Source organism: Condylura cristata, unplaced genomic scaffold (genome assembly GCF_000260355.1).
Source record: "Condylura cristata isolate star-nosed mole 26May11 unplaced genomic scaffold, ConCri1.0 scaffold00012, whole genome shotgun sequence".
NCBI lineage: Eukaryota > Metazoa > Chordata > Mammalia > Eulipotyphla > Talpidae > Condylura > Condylura cristata.
This window is the reverse complement of record NW_004567113.1, coordinates 10,743,273-10,765,122: the sequence shown is the minus strand read 5'-3', so window position 1 is coordinate 10,765,122 and position 21,850 is coordinate 10,743,273. Positions and strand designations below refer to the sequence as shown.

General features: G+C 39.1%; 1 protein-coding gene across 4 annotated transcripts in view; it reads left to right on the top strand.

Moving 5' to 3' along the window:
* The window catches only part of ARHGAP24 (Rho GTPase activating protein 24), a 644,333-nt gene extending 633,240 nt beyond the window's left edge, over positions 1–11,093 (top strand). For all 4 annotated transcript variants that reach the window (XM_012724157.1, XM_004681145.2, XM_012724156.1 and 1 more), the window contains 3 exons: positions 237–358; positions 5,033–6,110; positions 10,025–11,093. In XM_012724157.1, coding sequence (XP_012579611.1) covers positions 237–358; positions 5,033–6,110; positions 10,025–10,268 — 1,444 coding nt within the window. In that variant the 3' untranslated portion in view covers positions 10,269–11,093. The remainder of the gene's footprint in view (positions 1–236; positions 359–5,032; positions 6,111–10,024) is intronic.
* The last annotated feature ends 10,757 nt before the right edge of the window (positions 11,094–21,850 follow it).

Here is a 21,850-nt window from a genome sequence, read left to right as displayed (position 1 = left end):
AGACAAGTCAAATAAGAGCTGATATTTGATATGATCCATTAAGTTTGATCTTTAATCATATGCAATATAGTTTCACCATATTTGACTGATACTTGCATTATCAGACAAACTTGAAAAAAGTTTGTCTCTTTAATCATATTTGAACACTCTCAAGTTCATCTTATTTCCCAATGACCCATTTTCTTTTACTGACAAAAAGCATCCTATTGTGTTTGTTCATATTTTATACCCAACAGATTCTTGGATGAAGTACAGTCCTATTCTGGAGTTAACAAAATGAGTGTGCAGAACTTGGCCACTGTTTTTGGCCCTAATATCCTTAGACCTAAAGTGGAAGATCCTTTGACCATCATGGAGGGTAAGTAAATGATTATCTTATAACCAGAGTGAAAGAACAATAAACTGTCTTCTGGTTGACCTGAAACTAATATTTTTAGAGCAAACTAAAAAAAAAAAACAAGGAAACTTCACTTATTGACTCAAGTTCTTCAAATGCAAAACTGTCTCTTTGGGAGTCAGGCAATGTTTGAGTTTACTACATATGGTAATTTTAAATAATTCCTCAGTAGCCTTACAAGTATAAATGGAACTTCCACAAATCATTTATAAAGTGTTACACAGAAACTGGAAAAATCTAGTGCATTTTTTGAGTACAATGCAATTTATGGAAAATTCAAAGTTACTCTTTTCATTAATTTTGGTTTTCTTTGGGTTCACAAGGTAAATAAATGTGATCACCTATAAAATGTTGCTGTTTATTTATCTTTTTGGTTGCAATATAAAGGAATTGTTGTGTTTTTACATTACAAAATGCCTCATTATTTTCTACAATGAGCTGCTACTTTTGTTTCTAGAAGACATTTCTGCTTTAGTACTTTTCTTATTTATTACCATTAGCATGACATGGTTTTCTGCAAATTGTCCAAATTTAGTTATGTAAAAATTCTGAGCATGTTAGTTTAGAATAAAGTATTTCCTTGATACCATTCCTTTCTGGAAAATTCTAATTTTTTTATTCCTTTATATCTTGTAAGAGAAAAGGCTTTTTAGAACTGCTTTCTTATTTTACTAGCTTAATTTCCTTTGTCAAATACCAAATGCAATATAGAATAAAGAGATTTCGGGCTATAAGATTGTTGGTGCAGAAAACGTAATTTCCTCCTGAAGGAATTTATGGAATTCAAAAATACAAAATTTGAAGCTACAAGAAGTTTAAAGTACTCTAGTACACTGTTTTCTAAAACCCGTTTCTTATTATGAAATAAAACACATAAAACAAATAAATCATATTACCATTATCACCAGCACACACATCTAGGCACTCTAGAAATCATCACCTAATCAAGAAGTCTTAACTTTTATAGGCATCTCCAAAACTCCTTCTTGTGTCCTGTCCCCCCCCCTATAATTCCCCTTAGTTAAAATCTCCATCTTAATATGTAGGCACATTTATAGATCACTTCCTGCATTTCTTTGTAATTTTAGCAACCAAATGGACTTCCCTGGACATTATATTGAATCTTTCTTTTTCAGTTCTATTGTGTTATAATTGACACATTTGTATAAATTTAACATGTACAGCACAATACCTTGAGTAACATATATTCTGAAATGATTTCCATAATTTCAGTTAACATCCTTCTTCTTATATTAATATAAAAATAGCACAAAAATGTGTTTTCCTCATGATGAGAACTTCTAGGTTCTGCTAGCAACTTTCAGGCATACTATAGAACAGTGTTAACTATATTCTCCAAGTTCACTTTACAACCCCATACTTATTTTGTTTATATATGGAAGTTTGTACACTTGGACAGCACTATCTTCATCCACTTCCCTCATTTCAATCTCTGCTATTCCTGTATTTGATATCTTTTTAATTTTCTTTAAATGTATAGGATTTCCTAAAACTAGTATGCCATAAATTTAGGGTTTTTTTTTAAATATGTAATTTCCTATAACCTGCATTTTGTTCATGGCATATGCATGGTACAGCTTAACACATTCCTTTGCCTTGTTTTCAACAATTAGGATTAAGAATAAGAATGTGAAAAAATTCTTGTGTAAGTGTTTTTTTTTTTTTTTAGTTCTGCTATATATTGTATTTTTTCATTGGCATGTCTGACCATCTCTAATTTTGTGATCCTAATGCAATTCTTAAATATTGTTAATTTACTAGATATTTAACTAGTATATTATATTCCTATATTTTTTCCAATTTTGTATTGTGATAAATATGTTTCTAGATCTTTCAGTAGGCAGAACTAGTAGACAAAAAATACAGATATGCAGACACACACATGTTATATATACCACATCTTACATACATATGTACAGATTAAAGAAAATGCTTCAAAAGTTCACATTGTACTTCCAGATCAAAATCATGACTATAGGATTTTTATCTATTTTTCTCCATGTTATGGTTTTATCTCCATTCTTCTAAATAAGAATTCCTCAAAGATATTAAAGATAACAGAATCAGAATACCCTATAATTAATCTGTAATAATACTTAAGAAAATCTTAAAGGAGTCATGGAGCTCCAATTTGTAAAGCTAGTTTAGAAGCTTGACTAATGATGGCATTTGGCTTTAAAGGGGGAAAGCCCAGTTTGGTAGTCAGTGAGAGGTAGACGAGTGTATATTTTGAAATTTCAGCTATTGTGCCACAAAACCTCATATTCCCTTGAGTTTTTAAAAATAAATTACCTCTTTACTCACAGGTCACCTTTGCTATCCTCATACTTTACAAAAGTGCACAGTAAAAGTAAGAGATTTAAATGAGAACAATAGTATTTTCATCTGTCAGAAAATTGTTCTCTTTCGTGAAAATCCCTTTGTTTAAAATGTCCTGAAGCTTTGATATTTCTTGTAGTATGGGTTAGTAGCAATAAGTTTCCGCAGTGTTTCTTTATCCAATAGTGTTTTTATTTCTCCTCCATTATTATAGTGTGGGTTTGTTGGAATTCTTATTTGATAGTTTACAACATCTTCAAGATTTTATCCCATTGCCTCCATGGCTTCTGATGATAAATCAGTTGTTAATCATATGGAGAATCCCTTTCTCATGCAATGCTTTTCCTCTTGCTGTTTTCAAAGTTACCTCTTTGGTTTAAATCAGTCTGATGAATTTAGGTGAATCCTTTAGCATTTACTGCTTGGAATTTGCTGAGCTTCTTGAGTGTGTATATTCCTGATTTTCATCAAATTGGGACACTTGAAATATTTGTGTAGTTACTTGTTTTGTTTATTTCTATTCCCAGGCCCTGTAGAGGACTATTTTTTTTTTAAAGATTTGTTTTTTATTTATGCATAGAAGACCTGGGGTATAAGCCAGAGGTGCAGGGCATAAGGGGATTCACCAGAGACGGAGTGTAGAGCAGAATTGGTGGATCTACTAAGATACACGGCTGAAGGGAGCAGTGGGAGAGACAGGAGCAGTCTGCTGTGTCTGCTGTGCCATATAGGTCACCTCCCTGGCAGGGGATCAAATTCGTGCTGAAATGGTTGCTGGTAGCTTCATAGTGCTGAGACTTAACCCCTTGTGCAGCCCACTGGGAGACTACTTTTATGCATATAGCTACTGTGCTTGATGGTACCGCACTGGTCCTTGTAGCTCTGTTCATTTTTCGTCATGCCCTTCCCTTCTTAGTCTGTCTATTGGATAACCTCAACTGGTTTATCTTCATGTGTGCTCAGTCTTTTTCTACCTGTTCAAGTCCATTATTGGTCCCCTCTAGTAATTTTATTTTCATTTCAGTGATTCTGTTTTTCAACTTCAAGTATATACTTAGTTCTCTTTTTTTTAAGATTTATTTATTTATTCATACATAACTGGGATACAGGCCAGAGATGTGGAGGGTGAGAGGATTCACCAGAGACAGAGTGGGGAGCAGAACAGGTAGATCGACGAAGTACACTGCTGAGGGGAGCAGAGGGCAGGTCAGGAGAGATCTGCATCACCATGTGGATCTCCTCTGGGGCCAGCAGGGATTGAACTAAGAAGCTTAAGCTTCTTAGTGCTGTGCTTTAACCCACTGAGCCACCAGGGAGGGCCTATACGTAGTTCTTTTTAGACTACTTATTGTTAATTTCTATTTGGCGAGTCATTGTTTTCATTTTCCTTTTTTTTTTTTTTTTAAGATCTGAGTTCCTAGAGTTATATGAATATACTTATGATAGTTGATTTAAACTCTTTCTCCAAGGAGTACAATATGTAGACTGCCTTAGATTCTGTACTTTCCTCTATATATGCTTTAATTTTGCATGGCTCATAATTTTTAGTTGATAACTATGCATTTTTTAAAAATATAATAATATAGGAACTCTGGGTCAGATTCTCCCCCTCCACAAGGTTTCTTATGTTACTGTTTAGTGATTTTTTTTTTTTAAGATTTATTTATTTGTGCATACAGAACTGGGGCACAGGCCAGAGGCTCAGGGGCGGTGAGAGGCTTCACCAGAGACAGAGTGGGGAGCAGAACAGGCAGATCGACGAAGTACACTGCTGAGGGAAGCAGCGGGCGGGTCAGGAGAGGTCTGGCTCGCCATGTGGTCTCCTCCGAGGCAGGCGGCAGGCGGGAATCGAACTCATGCGGAAGTGGCTTCAGATTCTCAGTGCTGTGCTTTAACCCGCTGCACCACCAGGGAGGGCCCCTGTTTAGTGATTTTTATGAAGTAATTCTATGAAGTCTAGATTCTTTACTTTTTGCAGTCATTGAATTCTCTCCTTGGTTTGTTTGGTTGTCAGCTAATGATTGGACAAAAATTGGTGCCCTTCATCAGGTTGTCTTTTTAATGTAGTGTTCATAACAGTACTTTTCACAGATTTGCTTTAAAACACAACTAAATTAGCAAAAGTAAATCACAAAGTAAATGCTCATGTTTGTGTCTCTTACTATGATCATCCTCAAAAATCCTGCTGATAAACTACTTTTGAATAAATGAATAAATCTTCTAGACTAACATTTAAATTGAAGAATAAATCAAAATTGATGCACTTATACTAATTTCTTTTCTATGGAATTCCAGGCACTGTTGTAGTCCAGCAGTTGATGTCAGTGATGATTAGCAAACATGATCACCTCTTCCCCAAAGACACAGAGGTGCAAAGCAAGCCCCAAGATGGAACGAGCAACAACAACAATGAAATTCAGAAGAAAGGCACCATGGGTCAGCTACAGAACAAGGAGAACAATAATACCAAGGACAGTCCTGGTAGGCAGTGTTCTTGGGACAAGCCTGAGTCTCCGCAGAGAAGTAGCATAGATACTGGATCCCCCACAGCTCTCTCAGGCGGCAAAGCAAACAGCCCAAGGAACAGCATTAACAAACTGGATGTCTCTAGGAGCCCCCCTCTCATGGTCAAAAAGAATCCAGCCTTCAATAAGGGCAGTGGGATCGTCACCAATGGCTCCTTCAGCAGCAGTAATGCAGAAGGTCTTGAGAAAACCCAAACCACTCCCAATGGGAGCTTACAGGCCAGAAGAACCTCTTCCCTGAAGGGATCAGGTACAAAAATGGGTACCCACAGTGTACAGAATGGAACGGTACGCATGGGCATTTTGAACAGCGACACACTTGGGAACCCCATGAATGGTCGCAGCATGAGCTGGCTGCCCAACGGCTATGTGACCCTGAGGGACAACAAGCAGAAAGAGCAAGTGGGAGAGTCAGGTCAGCACAACAGGCTCTCCACCTATGATAACGTCCATCAGCAGTTCTCCATGATGAACCTTGATGACAAACAGAGTGTGGACAGCGCTACCTGGTCCACCTCCTCCTGTGAAATCTCTCTCCCCGAGAACTCCAACTCCTGTCGCTCCTCTACCACCACCTGCCCGGAACAAGACTTCTATGGGGGGAACTTTGAGGACCCTGTTTTGGATGGGCCCCCTCAGGAAGACCTTTCCCACCCTGGGGACTATGAAAATAAAAGTGATCGGAGGAGTGTGGGAGGTCGAAGTAGTCGTGCCACCAGCAGCAGCGACAACAGTGAGACGTTTGTTGGTAACAGCACTGGCAACCACAGTGCCCTGCACAGCTTAGTTTCCAGCCTGAAACAGGAAATGACCAAACAAAAGATAGAATACGAGTCCAGGATAAAGAGGTGAGGACAATATGGTTGCATCTTTGCACGGGGGTACAGCAGCTTGCTACTGTGTTAAATCTTACACAGAGTGTGAGACAGGCTGGCTCCAGAGTCAGGGTCCTGAGTCCAAGTCCCATTTCACCATTCATGAATTGTGGGACTTAGGAAAGTCCATTCATATCTACAAACTGGGTTTTCTAATGGGGAAATTTACACATGAATAAAAGGTACTTCAAAAACATGTAAGAAATCATTGAACATGGACCTAGCAGAGAATAGATGTTCCATAATGCTATGCTCTTGATATTATTGACTTTGTGGATTTATGTTAGAGAGTTGGAGGACAGGGATGAATGGAGAATAAAGAGGTTTTTTTTGTGTTTTTTTTGTTTGTTTGTTTGTTTTCACTGACAGGAAGAAGATGGCAAAAAAAATAGAAAAGTCTCTTCTACTTTTCTTTACCTTATTTTATCTTCTTCCTGTCGGTGAAAGCGAATAGCTCTTTAATTTCACATTTTCAGTCATGAATACGGAGGGAGTATCTGTGATCTCTCAGACTCAGTTCTAGGCCCTGAGGATTCCACAATGAATAAAACAGAAATTGCCATTGGTGCATACATCCATTTTACTGGAAAAGTAGATAAGGACATAAATAAAATAGATCTTATGTGAAGAGTCAAACAGGGAGGAGGGCTGTGTTGATGAGGAGCAATCCCAAGCTTGAGCCTGAAAGGAGTCTAGAGAGTACACTGTGTGCATTCTCGGTGAGGGGCACACGGGACACCATGAGATGAGATGGGAGAGGAGCAGAAAGAACTTTACTCTAAGATTGGAGTACTTACAGGTTTTTAAAAATGCCATAGCACAACATTCACAAGAGCTACAGAAGTGGAAGCTTAAATAGAGTATAAATATCATAAGGAATCAGTTATAAAGCCTAAGTGATATCAGTTCACATCTTTCATAAGATAACCAATCATCATTTTATAAGGTTATTCTTTTTTCTGAATGTGGTTTTTGGAAAACTGGGGACTCAAAGTCTAATTGCTGCCAGTGCATGATGATGAGTTAGCACTTAGCAAGAGGTAACACTTTAAATGTGTTAATTAGAGTAGGAAGGAAGTTACCATTCTGAATAGCTATGGAAGAACATAGTGATCTTTGAGAACTGAGAATTGGTGATATATTTATGTTCTGAGATTTATACTACACACCAGAGACTTTGATGACATAATAGAACTTCTGACAGTGTCCACAGCGGGTCTTTCCACCGTAGCATTCTTATCTACCTGAAAGGCAAAGGGAGAGGTCACAGTAAAGTAGAACATATCTTCAAGCTTCAGAAATATCAGAGATGACTGTGATAGATGTTTTTGATCATTACTACTTAATGTTACACAGTTTCCTTTTGATTCTTCTTTAACTACATTCCACAAGCATCAAATTTAGATAATGAATGATGGATAGATAGATATTAGTAACTAGACAGGTGATATTTTATTAAAGATTTAATTTATTTATGCTTACAGAACTGGGGTAGAGTTGTGGTAGATGAAAGAATTTACTGGAGACAGAGTGGGGAGCAGAACAGGCAGATGTACTGAAATACACTGCTGAGGGGAGCAGCAGGCAAGTCAGGAGAGGTCTGCCACACCACATGGGTCAGCTCCCTGGCGGAGGATAGAACTGGTGCTGCAGTGGCTTCAGAGAGCTTCATAATGCAGTGCTTTCACCCCTTGCGCCACCAGAGAGAGCCCTAGACAGATGATATTTTAATCTGTTTAATTGATTTTTTTTTAAACATCGAGTTTGGAGTTCTCTTACCCCTTTAATAGTTTCTATGTTTACTATAATTGTAGCAAGAGAAATACATTTCTATGATACCTATTTTTTGGTCTGGTAAAACATATTATTATTATTGGTTTGAGATTTTTCCTTTGACCAACAGATCTGGTCAACTACTCAAACTGTTCAAATCTTTTATATTTTTCTTAATTTTTATTAGAGATATCTGTAATACTAAGACAGCTCAAAATCTCTTAATATCATAGGAAATGTATCAGTGTTTTCCTTATAATTATGTTATATTTTACATTAAATAATGTGAGACCATCAAGTGAATGATAGTTCAGAATTATTTCTATCTCCCAATTATTCTTCTTATCACTATACCATGATTTTCTGTGATTGTAATAGGTTTTTGCTAACTTGATTATTTTTAAGTTACCACATTTATTTTGATTAGTAGTTTCCTGCCATTTTTTTTTCATTTTTTTAATTTTCAAAGTTACTATTTCATTTGATCTGAGTACTTATATTTATTTAAATCTGGAATATTTTTATCCATCACTTTTGGCTTATTTATCCCATGCATTTTCTCAGTTTTCTTCTTCGGCAATCCTTAGTAAGGTATGTTGAAACTTCTTTCTTAAAAATAAAAAACGATTTTGGGGCCCTCCCTGGGGGCACAATGGATTAAGACTCAGGACTGCAAGAGAGTCCACAGCCCCTTCATTGTGACTTTGATCCTTGCCCTGGAGCTAACCCACATGGCCAGGCACCCTCTTCTCACCTGCCCACTGCTCCCCTCAGCTGTGTACTTTGTTGATCTGCCAGTTCTACTCCCCACTCTGTCTTTGGTGATGCCTCTCACCGCCCATGCACCTCTGGTTTGTATTCCAGTTCTGTATGCATGAATAAATCTTTAGAAAAGATTTTATTTATTCATGCATACAAGAGTCAGGGATCAAACTTATGTTGCAGTGTCTGCAGATAGCTTCCTAGTGTGGAGACTTAACCCCTTGCACCACAAGGGAGGGCTTTGTTGAAACTTCTTAATCCATTCTCCATCTCTGTAAAGTTTTGTATGTTAAATTTCTATGTTTGTCATATCGTGAGACATCCTGGGGAATGTTTTCTCAGACTTGTTTTCCAGTTTAGTGATTCTTCTGCTGATTTAATTCAGTCACCTTCCCAATCCATGAGTCACATTTTCTATTGTCTGTCTTCATAAAGACCATTGATTTTCCATTCTCTAGGTCCAGTCATTTTCAGCTTTTTCTTTCCTGATGCTTTGTGAAATATACAAAATGGAATATATACCAAGTGAAAGCACTTAGCTCTAAGTTTAAGTTTCTTTCTGGGTTCTGACAGCTAAAAATGCTTTTTAATATCTAGAATATGCATATGAAAATACTTTTTATCAGACTGTTCTCCACCATTACTCTGTGTTTGCAGGGGTGTGTGGTTGTGGGATAGGGGGGCTTATTATTTCTTTGTTCATCTTAGTCCGTTAGATCCCTGGAAGTTTCATAGACATGTCTGATATGTGCAAGTGGGCATATTTTTTTGAAAGGATTATCTTCCTTGGTTTTTAAGCTTGAATTAGTTCTAATAACTTGAGCAAGGAACAGGGATGTGTCATATATATTCTGAGTGGCAAATAGCATAGTACCAGGATATTACATTAAAAAATGTGATCCTCTAATCAAAATAGACTTTTTAAAAAGATTTATTTATTTATGTATACAAGAACTGAGGTACAGGCCAGAAGTGCGGGGATTGTTGGAGGATTCACCAGAGACAAAGTGGGGAACAGAACAGGCAGATCAACTGAAATATACTGCTGAGGGAGCAGCAGGTGAGGCAGGGGAGGTCTGCTATGCCATGTGGGTCACCTCCCTGGCTGGGAATCGATCTTGTGCTGCAGTGGCTGCAGATATCTTCATAGTGCTGAGACTTAATCCCTTGTGCCACCAGGGAGGAAACATTTAAAGTGAGTATGGAATATGAATATTTTGAAATATTGCTTACAAAAGGAGAACATTTTTAGGTGTTGTCATTATTATCTGAATGTAGTAGCAACACATGAGATTCACTTATTTCAAAACAGAATAACAATTATTTCTTCTTCCTTCCTTCACCCTTTGTAGCTTAGAACAGAGAAACTTGACTTTGGAAACAGAAATGATGAGCCTCCATGATGAACTGGATCAAGAAAGGAAAAAGTTCACAATGATAGAAATCAAAATGCGAAATGCGGAGCGAGCAAAAGAAGACGCAGAGAAAAGGAATGACATGCTTCAAAAAGAAATGGAGCAGTTTTTCTCCACATTCGGGGAGCTGACAGTGGAACCCAGGAGAACCGAGAGAGGAAACACAATATGGATCCAATGAACCTCCATTCTCCCGTGTCTCCAGTCGATGTGGGAAGGACTCTGGGTCCTGATGGGAATATTATGAGGGATCTGGTGGCTGGTCCCCTGCTGTACAGTGCTCTAACTGGTGAAAGAATATCATTTTCAGGCATTACCCATCCATATCTGCAATGTGTACCAAAGTTCTATCATGCCCCATCATGCTACTGTCAAGTGTTACAACTGGATATGTGTATATAGAGTAGCTTTTAAAAGGTAAACTAAAATGAGAAGCATAGCTCAAGAATTATTTTATTGCAAGTCTTGTATTTAAAATGTTAAATCGATACATTGTTGCAATTTAGCTTGCTTTCAAGCTTCACCCCTTGCACTTAACATAAGCTATTTTTGGCATTGTGTTATCATCAGCTTATTTTATAGATCAATATTTTTATTTCCCCTTTTGTTGAAGAAACGAAGATAAGCAGATATATAAATATATATAAATATATATAAGATGAGATATTAAAATCAAAAGAATACTTTGTGGCTGTGCTGTTTGTGCCAATAGACCTTATCATGACCAAAAAGAGAAATGTAAATAATTTTATAAAATACAGTAGAATCACCAGGAGCCTTTGAACTGCTCTTTGCATACTTTTCCTAACACTGTTCGGTTTTCTTTGTGAGTTGACTTGACACAGGAGATTTGGGACTTTGTAAAAAAGTCCCTTTCTCAAGTGCCCTGTCTGCCTTGGCAGTTCCACTGCTAAACTTATGTTCTTAACATTAACGTTAAAGAAAACAGTTGAAACAATTATTCCTTGAATTTCTCAGTTCCTCTTAATTAAATATCTTTAACTGCTGGGTGGTTATTAGAGTTTTTCCTGCTATTTGGAAGTTGGAAATAATGCTGGCTAAACCATGTCCACTTGAGCATCTGTCTCCCCCTCAGTCCACTCTACCCAGGATTTACCCTTAGGGACCCCAATAGGGAAATAGTCTTTACTGTGTCCTCTAAGTAAGACAAAGTATCATGCAATGTTTTTCTCTCCCTCGGATAATCTGTGCAAGGGCGGGCAGAGGTGGTTTGCAGCAGAGGGAGGTGATACAGAGGAGGAGACAAGTTTGGAAGACTTCTAAAGTTTTCACTATTGTTTCATTAGCCATCTTTTAAAATGTGAATGCCTAAACTTCTAATTATGACCAATTTGTGAATGTCTGTACTGGTAGCTTTCCAGAGAAACCCAGAGCCCTCTGGAAATAGTTTGGAAAGAACAACTCTTCACACTCCAAGGAGACAAGGATTTTGAGAAACTGGATAAATAAATCTCACACTAGAACAAGAAGTCACAAAAGATTTAATCAGAAATAAAGATTACTTAAGTTGATAGGAGTTTTATCGTTTGAAGATTTATGTTTATGTGTATTTACTTTCAAAGGGGAGAGTTGTGTTTACAGCATTTATTTTTGTAACAATGTTGTTTTTGTTACTGTCTTTCCACTGATAAAGCAAACTTGGTCCATTGGTATCAACCACTGTCTGTATAGGAATAATAGCTTTATCATTTGTTCCCTTTTCTCTTTCATTCCTTTCTTTCACCAGACATTTTTCTCTGGATAGAAAATTCAAATTGTGCAAAATTGAACTTAATAGGTCTTTCTATGTGACTTTAGTTCATTTTTCAGCTAGTATCTTAGTAATGAAAAGTTCAGACTCATCCAAGTAGCTATATACTACAAGAGTTAAAAAAAAAAAAAGCCACCAAATTGCCTTTGTACAAATTTTTGCTACAATTGAGTAGCAATTTCTGTATTTCCATACATCATATTTTTCTTTGTTTAAGATCTATTTATTTATTCATACAGAACGAGTAAAAGGCCAGAAGTGCTGGGGTGATGAAAGGATTCACCAGAGACAGAGTGGGGAGCAGAACAGGCAGATTGAGTACACTGCTGAGGGGAGCAGCAGGGTGAGCAGAAGAGATCTGCTGCGCCATGTGGGTCAGCTCCCTGACTGAGGATTGAACTCATGCCGAAGCAGCTGCCGCTAGCTTCATAGTGCTGCACTTTTACCCTCTCCACCACCAGAAGGGTCCCATCACTCTTTTCATATGTAGAATGCTGTTGATAAAGCTACCACTCTCATTGACTTTTAATTGGTTTCAATGAGGTAGCTTGTGTTTAGTATGAGTCCAGCTCCTGGTGTATGGGAAGGATTTACATGTGAATTCCCTGCTTCACCAACTACTGTCTATTTTCCCACGCCTCATCATTTCAATCTGCTCCTTTTGATCAGTATCACCTGATGTTTTGACAAAAGGCTTACCCAGCCCTTTTTATTCCAGTTATCTCTCCTTTACTTTCATCTTTTGTAGGCTGCTCTTTTTTTAAAGTTATCAACCTGATCATATCTTGGTCTTGCTGACATCATGGAACTCTCACTTACCCACGTAATAATGCATGTCCCACAGATATGAGGCTCTGACTTGTAGATTTATTCTCATCACTTACCATTCCCCTCCCCCACCCCATACCTGCCAGCCCCTGAATTCTCCTCCTATTGCTGTCCATTTTGACTACCTGACTTCCCAAACTCCAACCAACTTTATGTGTACTAAATCTAATGTCATCTCCCCAGTGAAGTATTGTAGGGTCTCAAACCAGGGCTAGTTGCCTTTTATGCTCCCAACTTGAAGTCTTTTAGATTTCAATTCCAATTTGCCACAAATTATGAGCTCAGGAGATTAAAAAAAAAAAAAATGCTTCCAAATAGTGAATCTATAATACTCATTTCACTCATCAAAGTACATTCCTGGGTATTCTTTGAGATTTAAAATAGAATTCTCTGTGACATCAGGCAAACTTGAAGTATAGATTTTATATGTAATTCATAATGAAATGGTTAAAAATCCCAAATGGGATTTGAATAACATCATTCCTATATATTTTTGTTCTTCACAATATAGGTGTCTTTAAAAAATTATATAGTTCTCAAGTAGGGTAGTTCAATCACTGATATGATTCAACAAATAAACATGTTAAGAAGCAGTGTGGTGAAATGTAAACAGCAGACAACTGAGTCAGACAGGCAGAGACATGCATCTTGGTGTGCCTAGTTGCAAGAAAATGATGAGCCACTTAGTCTCCTGAGCCTTGGTTTTATCCATCAATAAAATGAGACAATTCCTACAAAGCAGTGATGCTACAGTACTTTAACATCTACTGTATCTACTCCAGTGTTGGCTCTGTTTAATGATCGAGCTTTTTAAGAGACCAAAATGGTATTCCGTAACCTTCAATCTCTCTCTGCCACCATTTATACTAGAGAGTGCCAGCACTGAGCACTAGCAGTAAATTAGACCTCTGATTGAAGAGGCTACTATTATTAGCTTTAACTGTGTCTCAGTGATGATGAGCTCAGTCAATAGATAGCATGAGTAGCTTGTGCATCTGGGTTTCAATAAGCTCTACTAGCACAACGAAGGCCTAGAAAATATCAACTGTTTTTTTACATAAGGATAAAACTGGAAGAAAGTACTGAGTTATTTAAGAGCTCATTGGTTACATCATATAAATGCTTCTTTTAAACTATGTATATTGGGCCCCCCTGGTGGCGCAGCGGGTTAAAGCACAGCACTAAGAAGCTGAAGCCACTTCTGCATGAGTTCAACTCCCCCCTGCCCCAGAGGTGACCACATGGCGTGGCAGACATCTCCTGACCCGCCCGCTGCTCCCCTCAGCATTGTACTTCGTCAATCTGCTTGTGCTGCTATCTGCTCTGTCTCTGGTGAAACCTCTCGCTTCCCCTGAGCCTCTGGCCTGTACCCCAGTTTTGTATGCACAAATAAATAAATCTTAAAAAAAAAAAAACTATATAATGACAAATACATTGTGATGTCAGGAGGAAAGAAAAATTGCTTCCAAATACTGAGTCTGTAGTAGCTTTTCACTAATCAAAGTACATACCTGGATATTCTTTAATTAGTATTTAAACAGGACCTCCCTGGAGGTGTGCAAGTCTCAGCACAGACATGCACCACAGAGTTCTATCTCCAGCTGACCCACATGGCATGGCAGACCTCTCCTGACCCGCCCACTGTTCCCCTCAACAGTGTATTTCAGTCAATGCTCCTATTCTGCTCCCCACTCTGATGAATCCTCTCACCCCTAACCCCACCCAGATCTCTGGCCTATTCCTCAGTTCTTGGATGCATGCATAAATAAAATAAATCTTTAAAAAAAAATTTAAAACATAATTGCCTATGATATCAGGTCGACTTGAAATATAGATTTTACACACAATTTCATTATGAAAAAGCTAAAAATCCCATATAGGATTTGAATAATATCATTCCTGTATATTTTTATTATTCACAAACTGGGGGTCTGTAAGAAAATTATATTATTCCTACATAGGATAGTTTAGTTCACTGATACAATTTTCTCCTCTTGGAAAGTGAAGAGAGTATTAAAGAACATCATACAGAAACAAACCAAGTGTTTCCTACATTGTAAGGTACACCTGTTTAGGGGTATCATAGAAAATAAACTTTGGGAATAAGAAATCTAGATAAACATCACAGATCTGCCACATTATGTAGTTATATGAATATAAGAAAGTCACAAAATGTTTATAAACCTTAATTTGGTCATTTTTTTTTGTAAAAATAAGATAATATGCTGTTCCTCATTCGATTTTTTTTTAAAGGAATAAGATAAATTAAGTCATTAATCCCAGTAACTGGCATCTAGTAAGTGCCTAGCAAATGGTAGCTGTCAGCCCTCAAATTGCATCAAAGGGTGTCCCAGCTTCCAGAGAACATACTGGGTTTCTGGCCTCAAGAATTTCAACAACACTGAAAAAGCAGCATAGTCTCTGTTGGAAGGTATAATTATTTCCCTGTCCTGGGAACTCTAGTTTTATCTCTGTCCAGATAATCTGTTAGAGACTAATAGCAAGGAAGGGACAACCCAAAGCATCCTTTCTACACCGAGGTGATTCAATTACATCCAAACCTGAGAATAATGTTTAAAGATCTACCTATAATAGAAATGCATCTGCGCTACCCATGTGGACACTAAAGAAGATGTCACATATTGAAGATGTCTGGTAACTGACAATGTAAATGTCTCAGGATGTGGACCAGTGAACTGTTTACACATCAGCATCATATTAGTGAATATCTAATGAAAGTCTCTATGTGCTAAGCTGGTCCTAGGCTGTTCTCTGGGATAGCTTCCTTTTACAATGACCACATATAATGTTATGTAATGAAAGTAGTGAAGAGTTCACAAAGAGATGGCAGGAAAAGGTACTGCCGAGCCCTGTGACTGACTCTAAGAGGCATTCTGAAGGCTAAGGACTTCCCAGGGTGATAGCCTGGAACAGCATAGGCAAAGGTACCATCAGTGAAGACCCTGAGGAAAGTTCTGGTTGAAATGACCTACTAAGTCCATGTTGTCAAGGGGGAGTGTGCATAGTGTCGGCAGACTCTGAGACCAAACAGAATGCTTAGGGCCCAGGCGTCCTCTATTCTTTTATTCAAAGAAAGCAGCTAGAGCTGGACACATTTTGCTTTTTTTTGAACCTACCAACCACAAGAAAAGAGAGGTGGGACTCTCTTGGCTCCCAAAGGCCTATTCTTTTATTCTCTTTATCCTATTCTAATAGAAAGCTAGAGATTTATTGTATTTCTTTATGTATCCAAGAGCTGCGGTGTAGGCCAGAGGTGCATGGGGAGGAAGTGTGATGAGAAGGTTTCCCAGCATCAGAGTGGGGAGTAGATTAACTGAAATACACTGTTGAGGGGACAGTGGGTGAGAAAAGAGAGGTCTGCTGCACCATGAAGTACACTGCTGAGGGAGTAGCAGATGGAGCAGGAGAGGTCCGCTTGTACCATGTGGGCCAGCTCCCTGGCTGGGAATTGAGCTTGTGCTGTAGTGGCTGTAGATAGCATCATACTATCTACAGCTGAGACTTAACCACTGCGCCACCAGGAAGTCTCTCTAATAGAAAGTTATTACTGGCCAACTTAAGGACCACGTATAGAAAAGTGACAGAAAATTAACAGTTCTGCAATATCCAAAAACTAATAAAATACTGTAGATATCTCAGTAGAAGTTCAGTTGGTAAAAAATGTATTCTTTTACCATGTCATGTGGCTGAATGACACTTTTTTCTTATGGACTATGTATCACTGCTACCCTTGAGAGCCAAGCCATGTAAGACCAGCCAGGAGAGGGGGATTACCTTTCTTAATTAGAGAATACAGGTAGTAGGAGAAAACTTGCATTAAAGTGAAATTGCTTTGGACATAACTGTCCCTTGACTCTGAGGGAGGTGATCAGGGTACCACTTGTTCATGTGAGAACACCAAGTCTCTTCCTCCAATAATTACATTCCTGTCATCTCATAAGCCATGAGAATCACTTATTCTCCTCACCAAAATAAGCCCAGCATTGTGCCACAATGCTCTCCTCCTCCTCCATTACTTATCAATAACCAACATCCATTTCATTCACCTTCCCATCTGTATTTATCCCCACATTGCTTAGCATATTCCCTCATTTATTTCAAGTTGACCCCCATCCCACCCCTCACATCTTCCCCTTACACCTGCTAGATCTTACAACTGTCATCACTCTCCCCAAATCTCTGGAACACGGCCACACCTAAAGATGTCATTGTTCTTCTTAGCCCTTTTAAACTTAGATGGTTTTCCTTCCCACACCTGGCCTATCTTTAGTCTGAAGTGATGTCATTTTTGGAGTTCGGGGCCCAATCTGGGAATGGTTTCACCAGAGCTCCCCTTTCTGCAGTATGGAGTGAGTTTCTCCACAAGACAGAGGCTCGGTCATATTTAAAAGGGCAGGTTTATGAGGGAAAAGGACAGGAGTATTGGACACTTGCATAGGCACAAGCAGGCAGGGAGAGATGCCCCGAAAGGGACAGGTTTGCTGAGAAAGAGAGACCTGCATGGTCACAGGCAGACAGCCTTAGGAGGGCTGCCTTCACTGGGGAAGGTCAGTGCAGAGAGGTCCCGGTCAGGCAGGAGGCTGCTGCCCTGCAGGGGGAGAGAGTTGGTGGAAAGAAGCACCTGCATAGTCACAGGTGGGCAGACAACAGCTGCCCTTTCTGGTGCAGAGACTGCACAGATATAGACAGCTGCTCTTTTGGGAGGGGCTCACTCCCTGTGAGCCTAGTTTTGTTGATTTTGAATGGAATCTGAAAGGACCAGAGAGTCCCTAAAGAGCTTCCTTCATCTCCTTGTCCTTATCATTTGTTTACTTTTTGGGTCTGAGCTTCAGACACAGCCCCCAACAGTCTGTTATCTGCTGGGAAATCGCAGATCCCACAGACATCAGGGCACCAGGACCTGAAGACCTTGATTTTATGGCTGTGTCAGGATCTTGATTTTATGGCTGTGTTAATTGCTATGCTAGCCCGTTCCACCCATCCCCCTTGAGTGAATGATCTTGTGCTGCCTCCCCCTGAGATCCTTCTTCCATCATGAAGAAGGAGTAGGTTTTGCTCTGCTCTTCATTGCTACTCCAGATCTTTGGATCCTCCCTTTTTCCTAACGCCCTCCTCGGAAGTTCAAGTCACATGATGGAATAGTTTAGTTCCTAATCAGTTGTTTTTTTCCCACCCTTATTCACGCGCCATCCACCAATTGGACCACTTAATTCTATGACCTGTTCCCTCCGAAAATCTTAGTCTGTTACCTGTGGCCACGTTACTAATTACTATTACTAAGAACTGCACTGTCACCAAAATGCTTATGTCAGGCATCCAGTCTTTGGTTATTTCATCCCTTTCTAGGTAACTTCCTTTATCACCCCCACTCCATCAATTGTTGGATACTCTCAAAGGTCCCCAAGCCATTGTGTTTATTTTTACTATCATCCTTTTACGTTATTGTCCTCCTTAACCACCTTCAAGTCTGTGGTTCCTTCATAACTTTTCTCTTGTCCCCATTCTCAAATCCTTTTTTCCTTTATAGCACTGTACTCATCTGAGAAGAAAAACAAACAAGCAGAAAACAACCAGGCCTTAGCTAAATTCAATTTTTGCTGATTCCTAACCTCTATGTAAGAAAGTAAACATGACTGCGGAGCAAAAGACCAACATGCTGGCTTGTCTGAACTTATACTTTCATGAATACAGTTTTCATCACTTCTCGAAAACTAATCCTCGACATATGCTAAGGTCAATATCACCCTTTCCAAACATCCAAAAATAATTCTCCCTCATTCTCAAATGATGATCTTACTTCTGATCTTTAGTGGGAAAAAATACCCAGAGATTACATCCTTATGTTCCATCATCATATTTACCAAGGGACCCACATCTGTTTGTCCTGTGTCCATCATATGTACCAAGGGACACACATCTGTCCGTCCTGTGTCCACTGCCCTCCTTCCTGTGGCAATGACGATGCTGCAGGCTCCAGCAGGGTCTCTGCTCTACTCAGACTGCAGCACTGCCTCTGGCCCTCTTCCAGAAATTTTCCCTTCAAATAAAACATTCTCGGGCCCTCCCGTTTGGCACAACAGATAAAAACACAGCGCTATGAAGCTATCCACAGTCACTGCAGCAAGAGTTCAATCCCTGGCCAGGAACATGACCCACATGGTGCGGCAGACCTCTCCTGACACACCAGTTAATCCCTCAGAAGTGTGCTTCAATCAATCCATCTGTTCTGCTTTCCACTCTGTCTCTGGTGAATCCTCTGACTGCCCCTCCCCCTCCCCCCAGCTCTTCTATGCATAAATATATAAATCATTTAAAAAAAAATAAAACATTCTCTCCCACTACCAATTTTACACTATCTGTATTAGTCCATCAATACATATCCATGCTGCAATAGCTTTTATTAAAAAACCCTTTCTTTGTGTCAAATTTCTTTCTCTTCCTTTTATTTAAATCACCTTACTCCATTGTTCATTTTTGTACAATAACTGGTTTTTCCCTCAGGAGTGATCCCCACAGTTTTACCACCTCAGCAGCTGTGATCCATCCCCATAATCCCTTGTGTTCAATGGGCCCCTCTTTTGACCCCTCCCTCCCCTTCTCTGCTGGATGCCTCAGATCTATGGGCAGCTTGATAGTTTTGTCTGTTTTATTGAGACAGACAATGCTTATCTTGTCCTTCTGGCTTATCTTGATTAGCATAACTCCTTCCAGCTCCATCCATTTGTCTCTAATTTCCACATTATTCTTCAGGCTCAAATTTTAGAACTTTTAAAAATTTAACAACCTGTGTCTATTTGTTTCATCTCCCTTGTTTGTTTGATTTGAGTCATTTTCTTGCTCAGTGCTGCAGAAAAAGTGCAGTAATCAAGGTCAGCAATGACCTTCACAAAGTCAAGTCCATTTGTCAATCTTCAGTCCACCTTACTCAGTCTCTCAGCAATATTGTTCCCACTGGCCATGCTCTCGTTTTTGGAACACCTTCACATGACTTCCATAACGGTGTGCTCTCATGGTTTTTCTCCTTTCACTGTATTCCTTAGAAGACCATCTTGTTTTCTGATTGTTATATGTTTAAGAGGTGCCTCCATCTTTATTTTTTAATATATATTTTTAAATGTATTTTTTAATCTTTGTATGTCACTGTTAATTTGTGTACAATATTTTCTTTCTTCCCTCAAGTGTAGTCAAAATGGGAGGGAAGTGCACAAAGGGTTAGGTTGATGACTCCATCTTTAACACGTTTGTCCTCTGTATCTACACTCCAAGTCTTGGTGGCCTCATACAGTCTCATAATTTCAAACACCACTTAAAATTTGATTGTGCTCAGATTCATGCTTTAGCCCAACTTCTTCCATTAACTCCAACCTTCTGAGATTTCTGCTACTTCACTTACATGTTCTTTAAAAACCTCCAAAATAGGGCCCTCCCTGGTGGCGCAGCTGGTTAAAGCGCAGCACTGCAAAGCTGGCTGCAGTCACCTTGGTGAGAGTTCGATTCCTGTGCTGGAGGAGATCCACATGGCACGGCAGACCTCTCCTGTCTTGCCTGCTGCTGCCCTCAGCAGTGTATTTTATCCGTCTGCCTGTTCTGCAACCTGCTCTGACTCTGATAAATCCTCTCACCACTCCTGCACCTCTGACCTGTACCCCAATTCTGTATGCATAAATAAATAAATCTTTTTAAAAAACTCTCCAAATTAAGGCATAACTTTCTTCCCAAGTAGGCTTCTAGCCCATTATTAACCATTTCAATCAACTGTTCCATCTTTGATCTTATGGCTTATTTAAGGAAAACTCTAGAGTATTCCTTTACCTCTTTCCTGCCACATATCAATTCATTAGCAAACCTCATCAACTCTGTCTTTACAATATTAACTTAATTGTACTTCAAATCCAACATCTTCTTAGCACCTTCACTTCTTAGTCCAAGTCTCATAATGTCTTTCTGGGCTAGTGGTACGCCCTACGAAGAACTCTTTACGTTTTTACCCTGCTTCCTAACTCCTCTCCCACTCAGCAGCCAGAGCTCTCCATTTAAAAAGAAAATTTAGGGTCCTCCCTGGTGGTGCAAGGGATTAACACACAGCACCATGAAGCTATCTGAAGCCACTGCAGCATGAGTAAGATCCCAGCCAGGGAGGTGAGCCTCATGGCACAGCAGACCTCTTTTGTTTTGCCCGCTGCTCCCGTCAGCAGTGTATTTTGGTACATCTGCCTGTTCTTCTCCTCACTCTGTCTCTGGTGAATTGTCTCACTTCTCACATCTCCCGTATCCCCAGTACTTGTAGGCATAAATAAATAATCTTTTTTTTAAAAAAATTTAAATTATATCTCATTTGCCTGCTCAAATCGATCCCTCATCTTCTGATAATTAGAGTTGAATTCCAAAAGCTTACTATGTTCACACCCTTGCCTGCCTCTCCAGTTTCATTTGCTATCATATATTCCTTGTCCATTTTGCTTCTTCTATGACTCTTTAGTCACTCCTCACATATACATGAGAGCGCTTAACTGTAGAACCTTTGTATTTGCTTTTCCCTCAGTCTGAAATGCTCTTCCCCAGATGCTGAAATAGCTTATTCTCTTACTTTATTCGGGTCTCTGCTCAAATATTATGTCTTCTGAGAGGCCTGCCCTGACCATCTTGTCTAGCTAACATCTTTTCACCTAAATGCCTTTCATTGTACTTCTCACTTCCTTATTCCACCATTAGAATGTAGTCTACATAAAGACAGGGAAATTGTCTGAGTTCATTGCAGCTGTGAGTGCCCAGAACCATTGTTGAGAGAAGAATGTGCTCAATCAATATTTGTGGAATGAGTCAATGAGTGATATTCAGAGCTCAATGTCAAGGTTCTGGTTCAGATATTAAGCGATGTTGAGTAGTGTCTCTTAATGGAAAATAATAAATTATGAAAGTCCACATGAAGTGACTTTATGGCTCCAACTATTGCCCACAGGCTGAACAAATTGCAGAGATTTGGCTTCATATGAGATTCTCACTGAAGAGAGGCTTCAGGTTCTGTGTGATAACATTTGCTGATTTGGAGATTATCATACCAGAAATACAAAACTCCAGCTCAGCATACAGGCCCAATAGCTTATAGAGGAGACTTATGTCAAAATAAACTTTATGCTATGCAA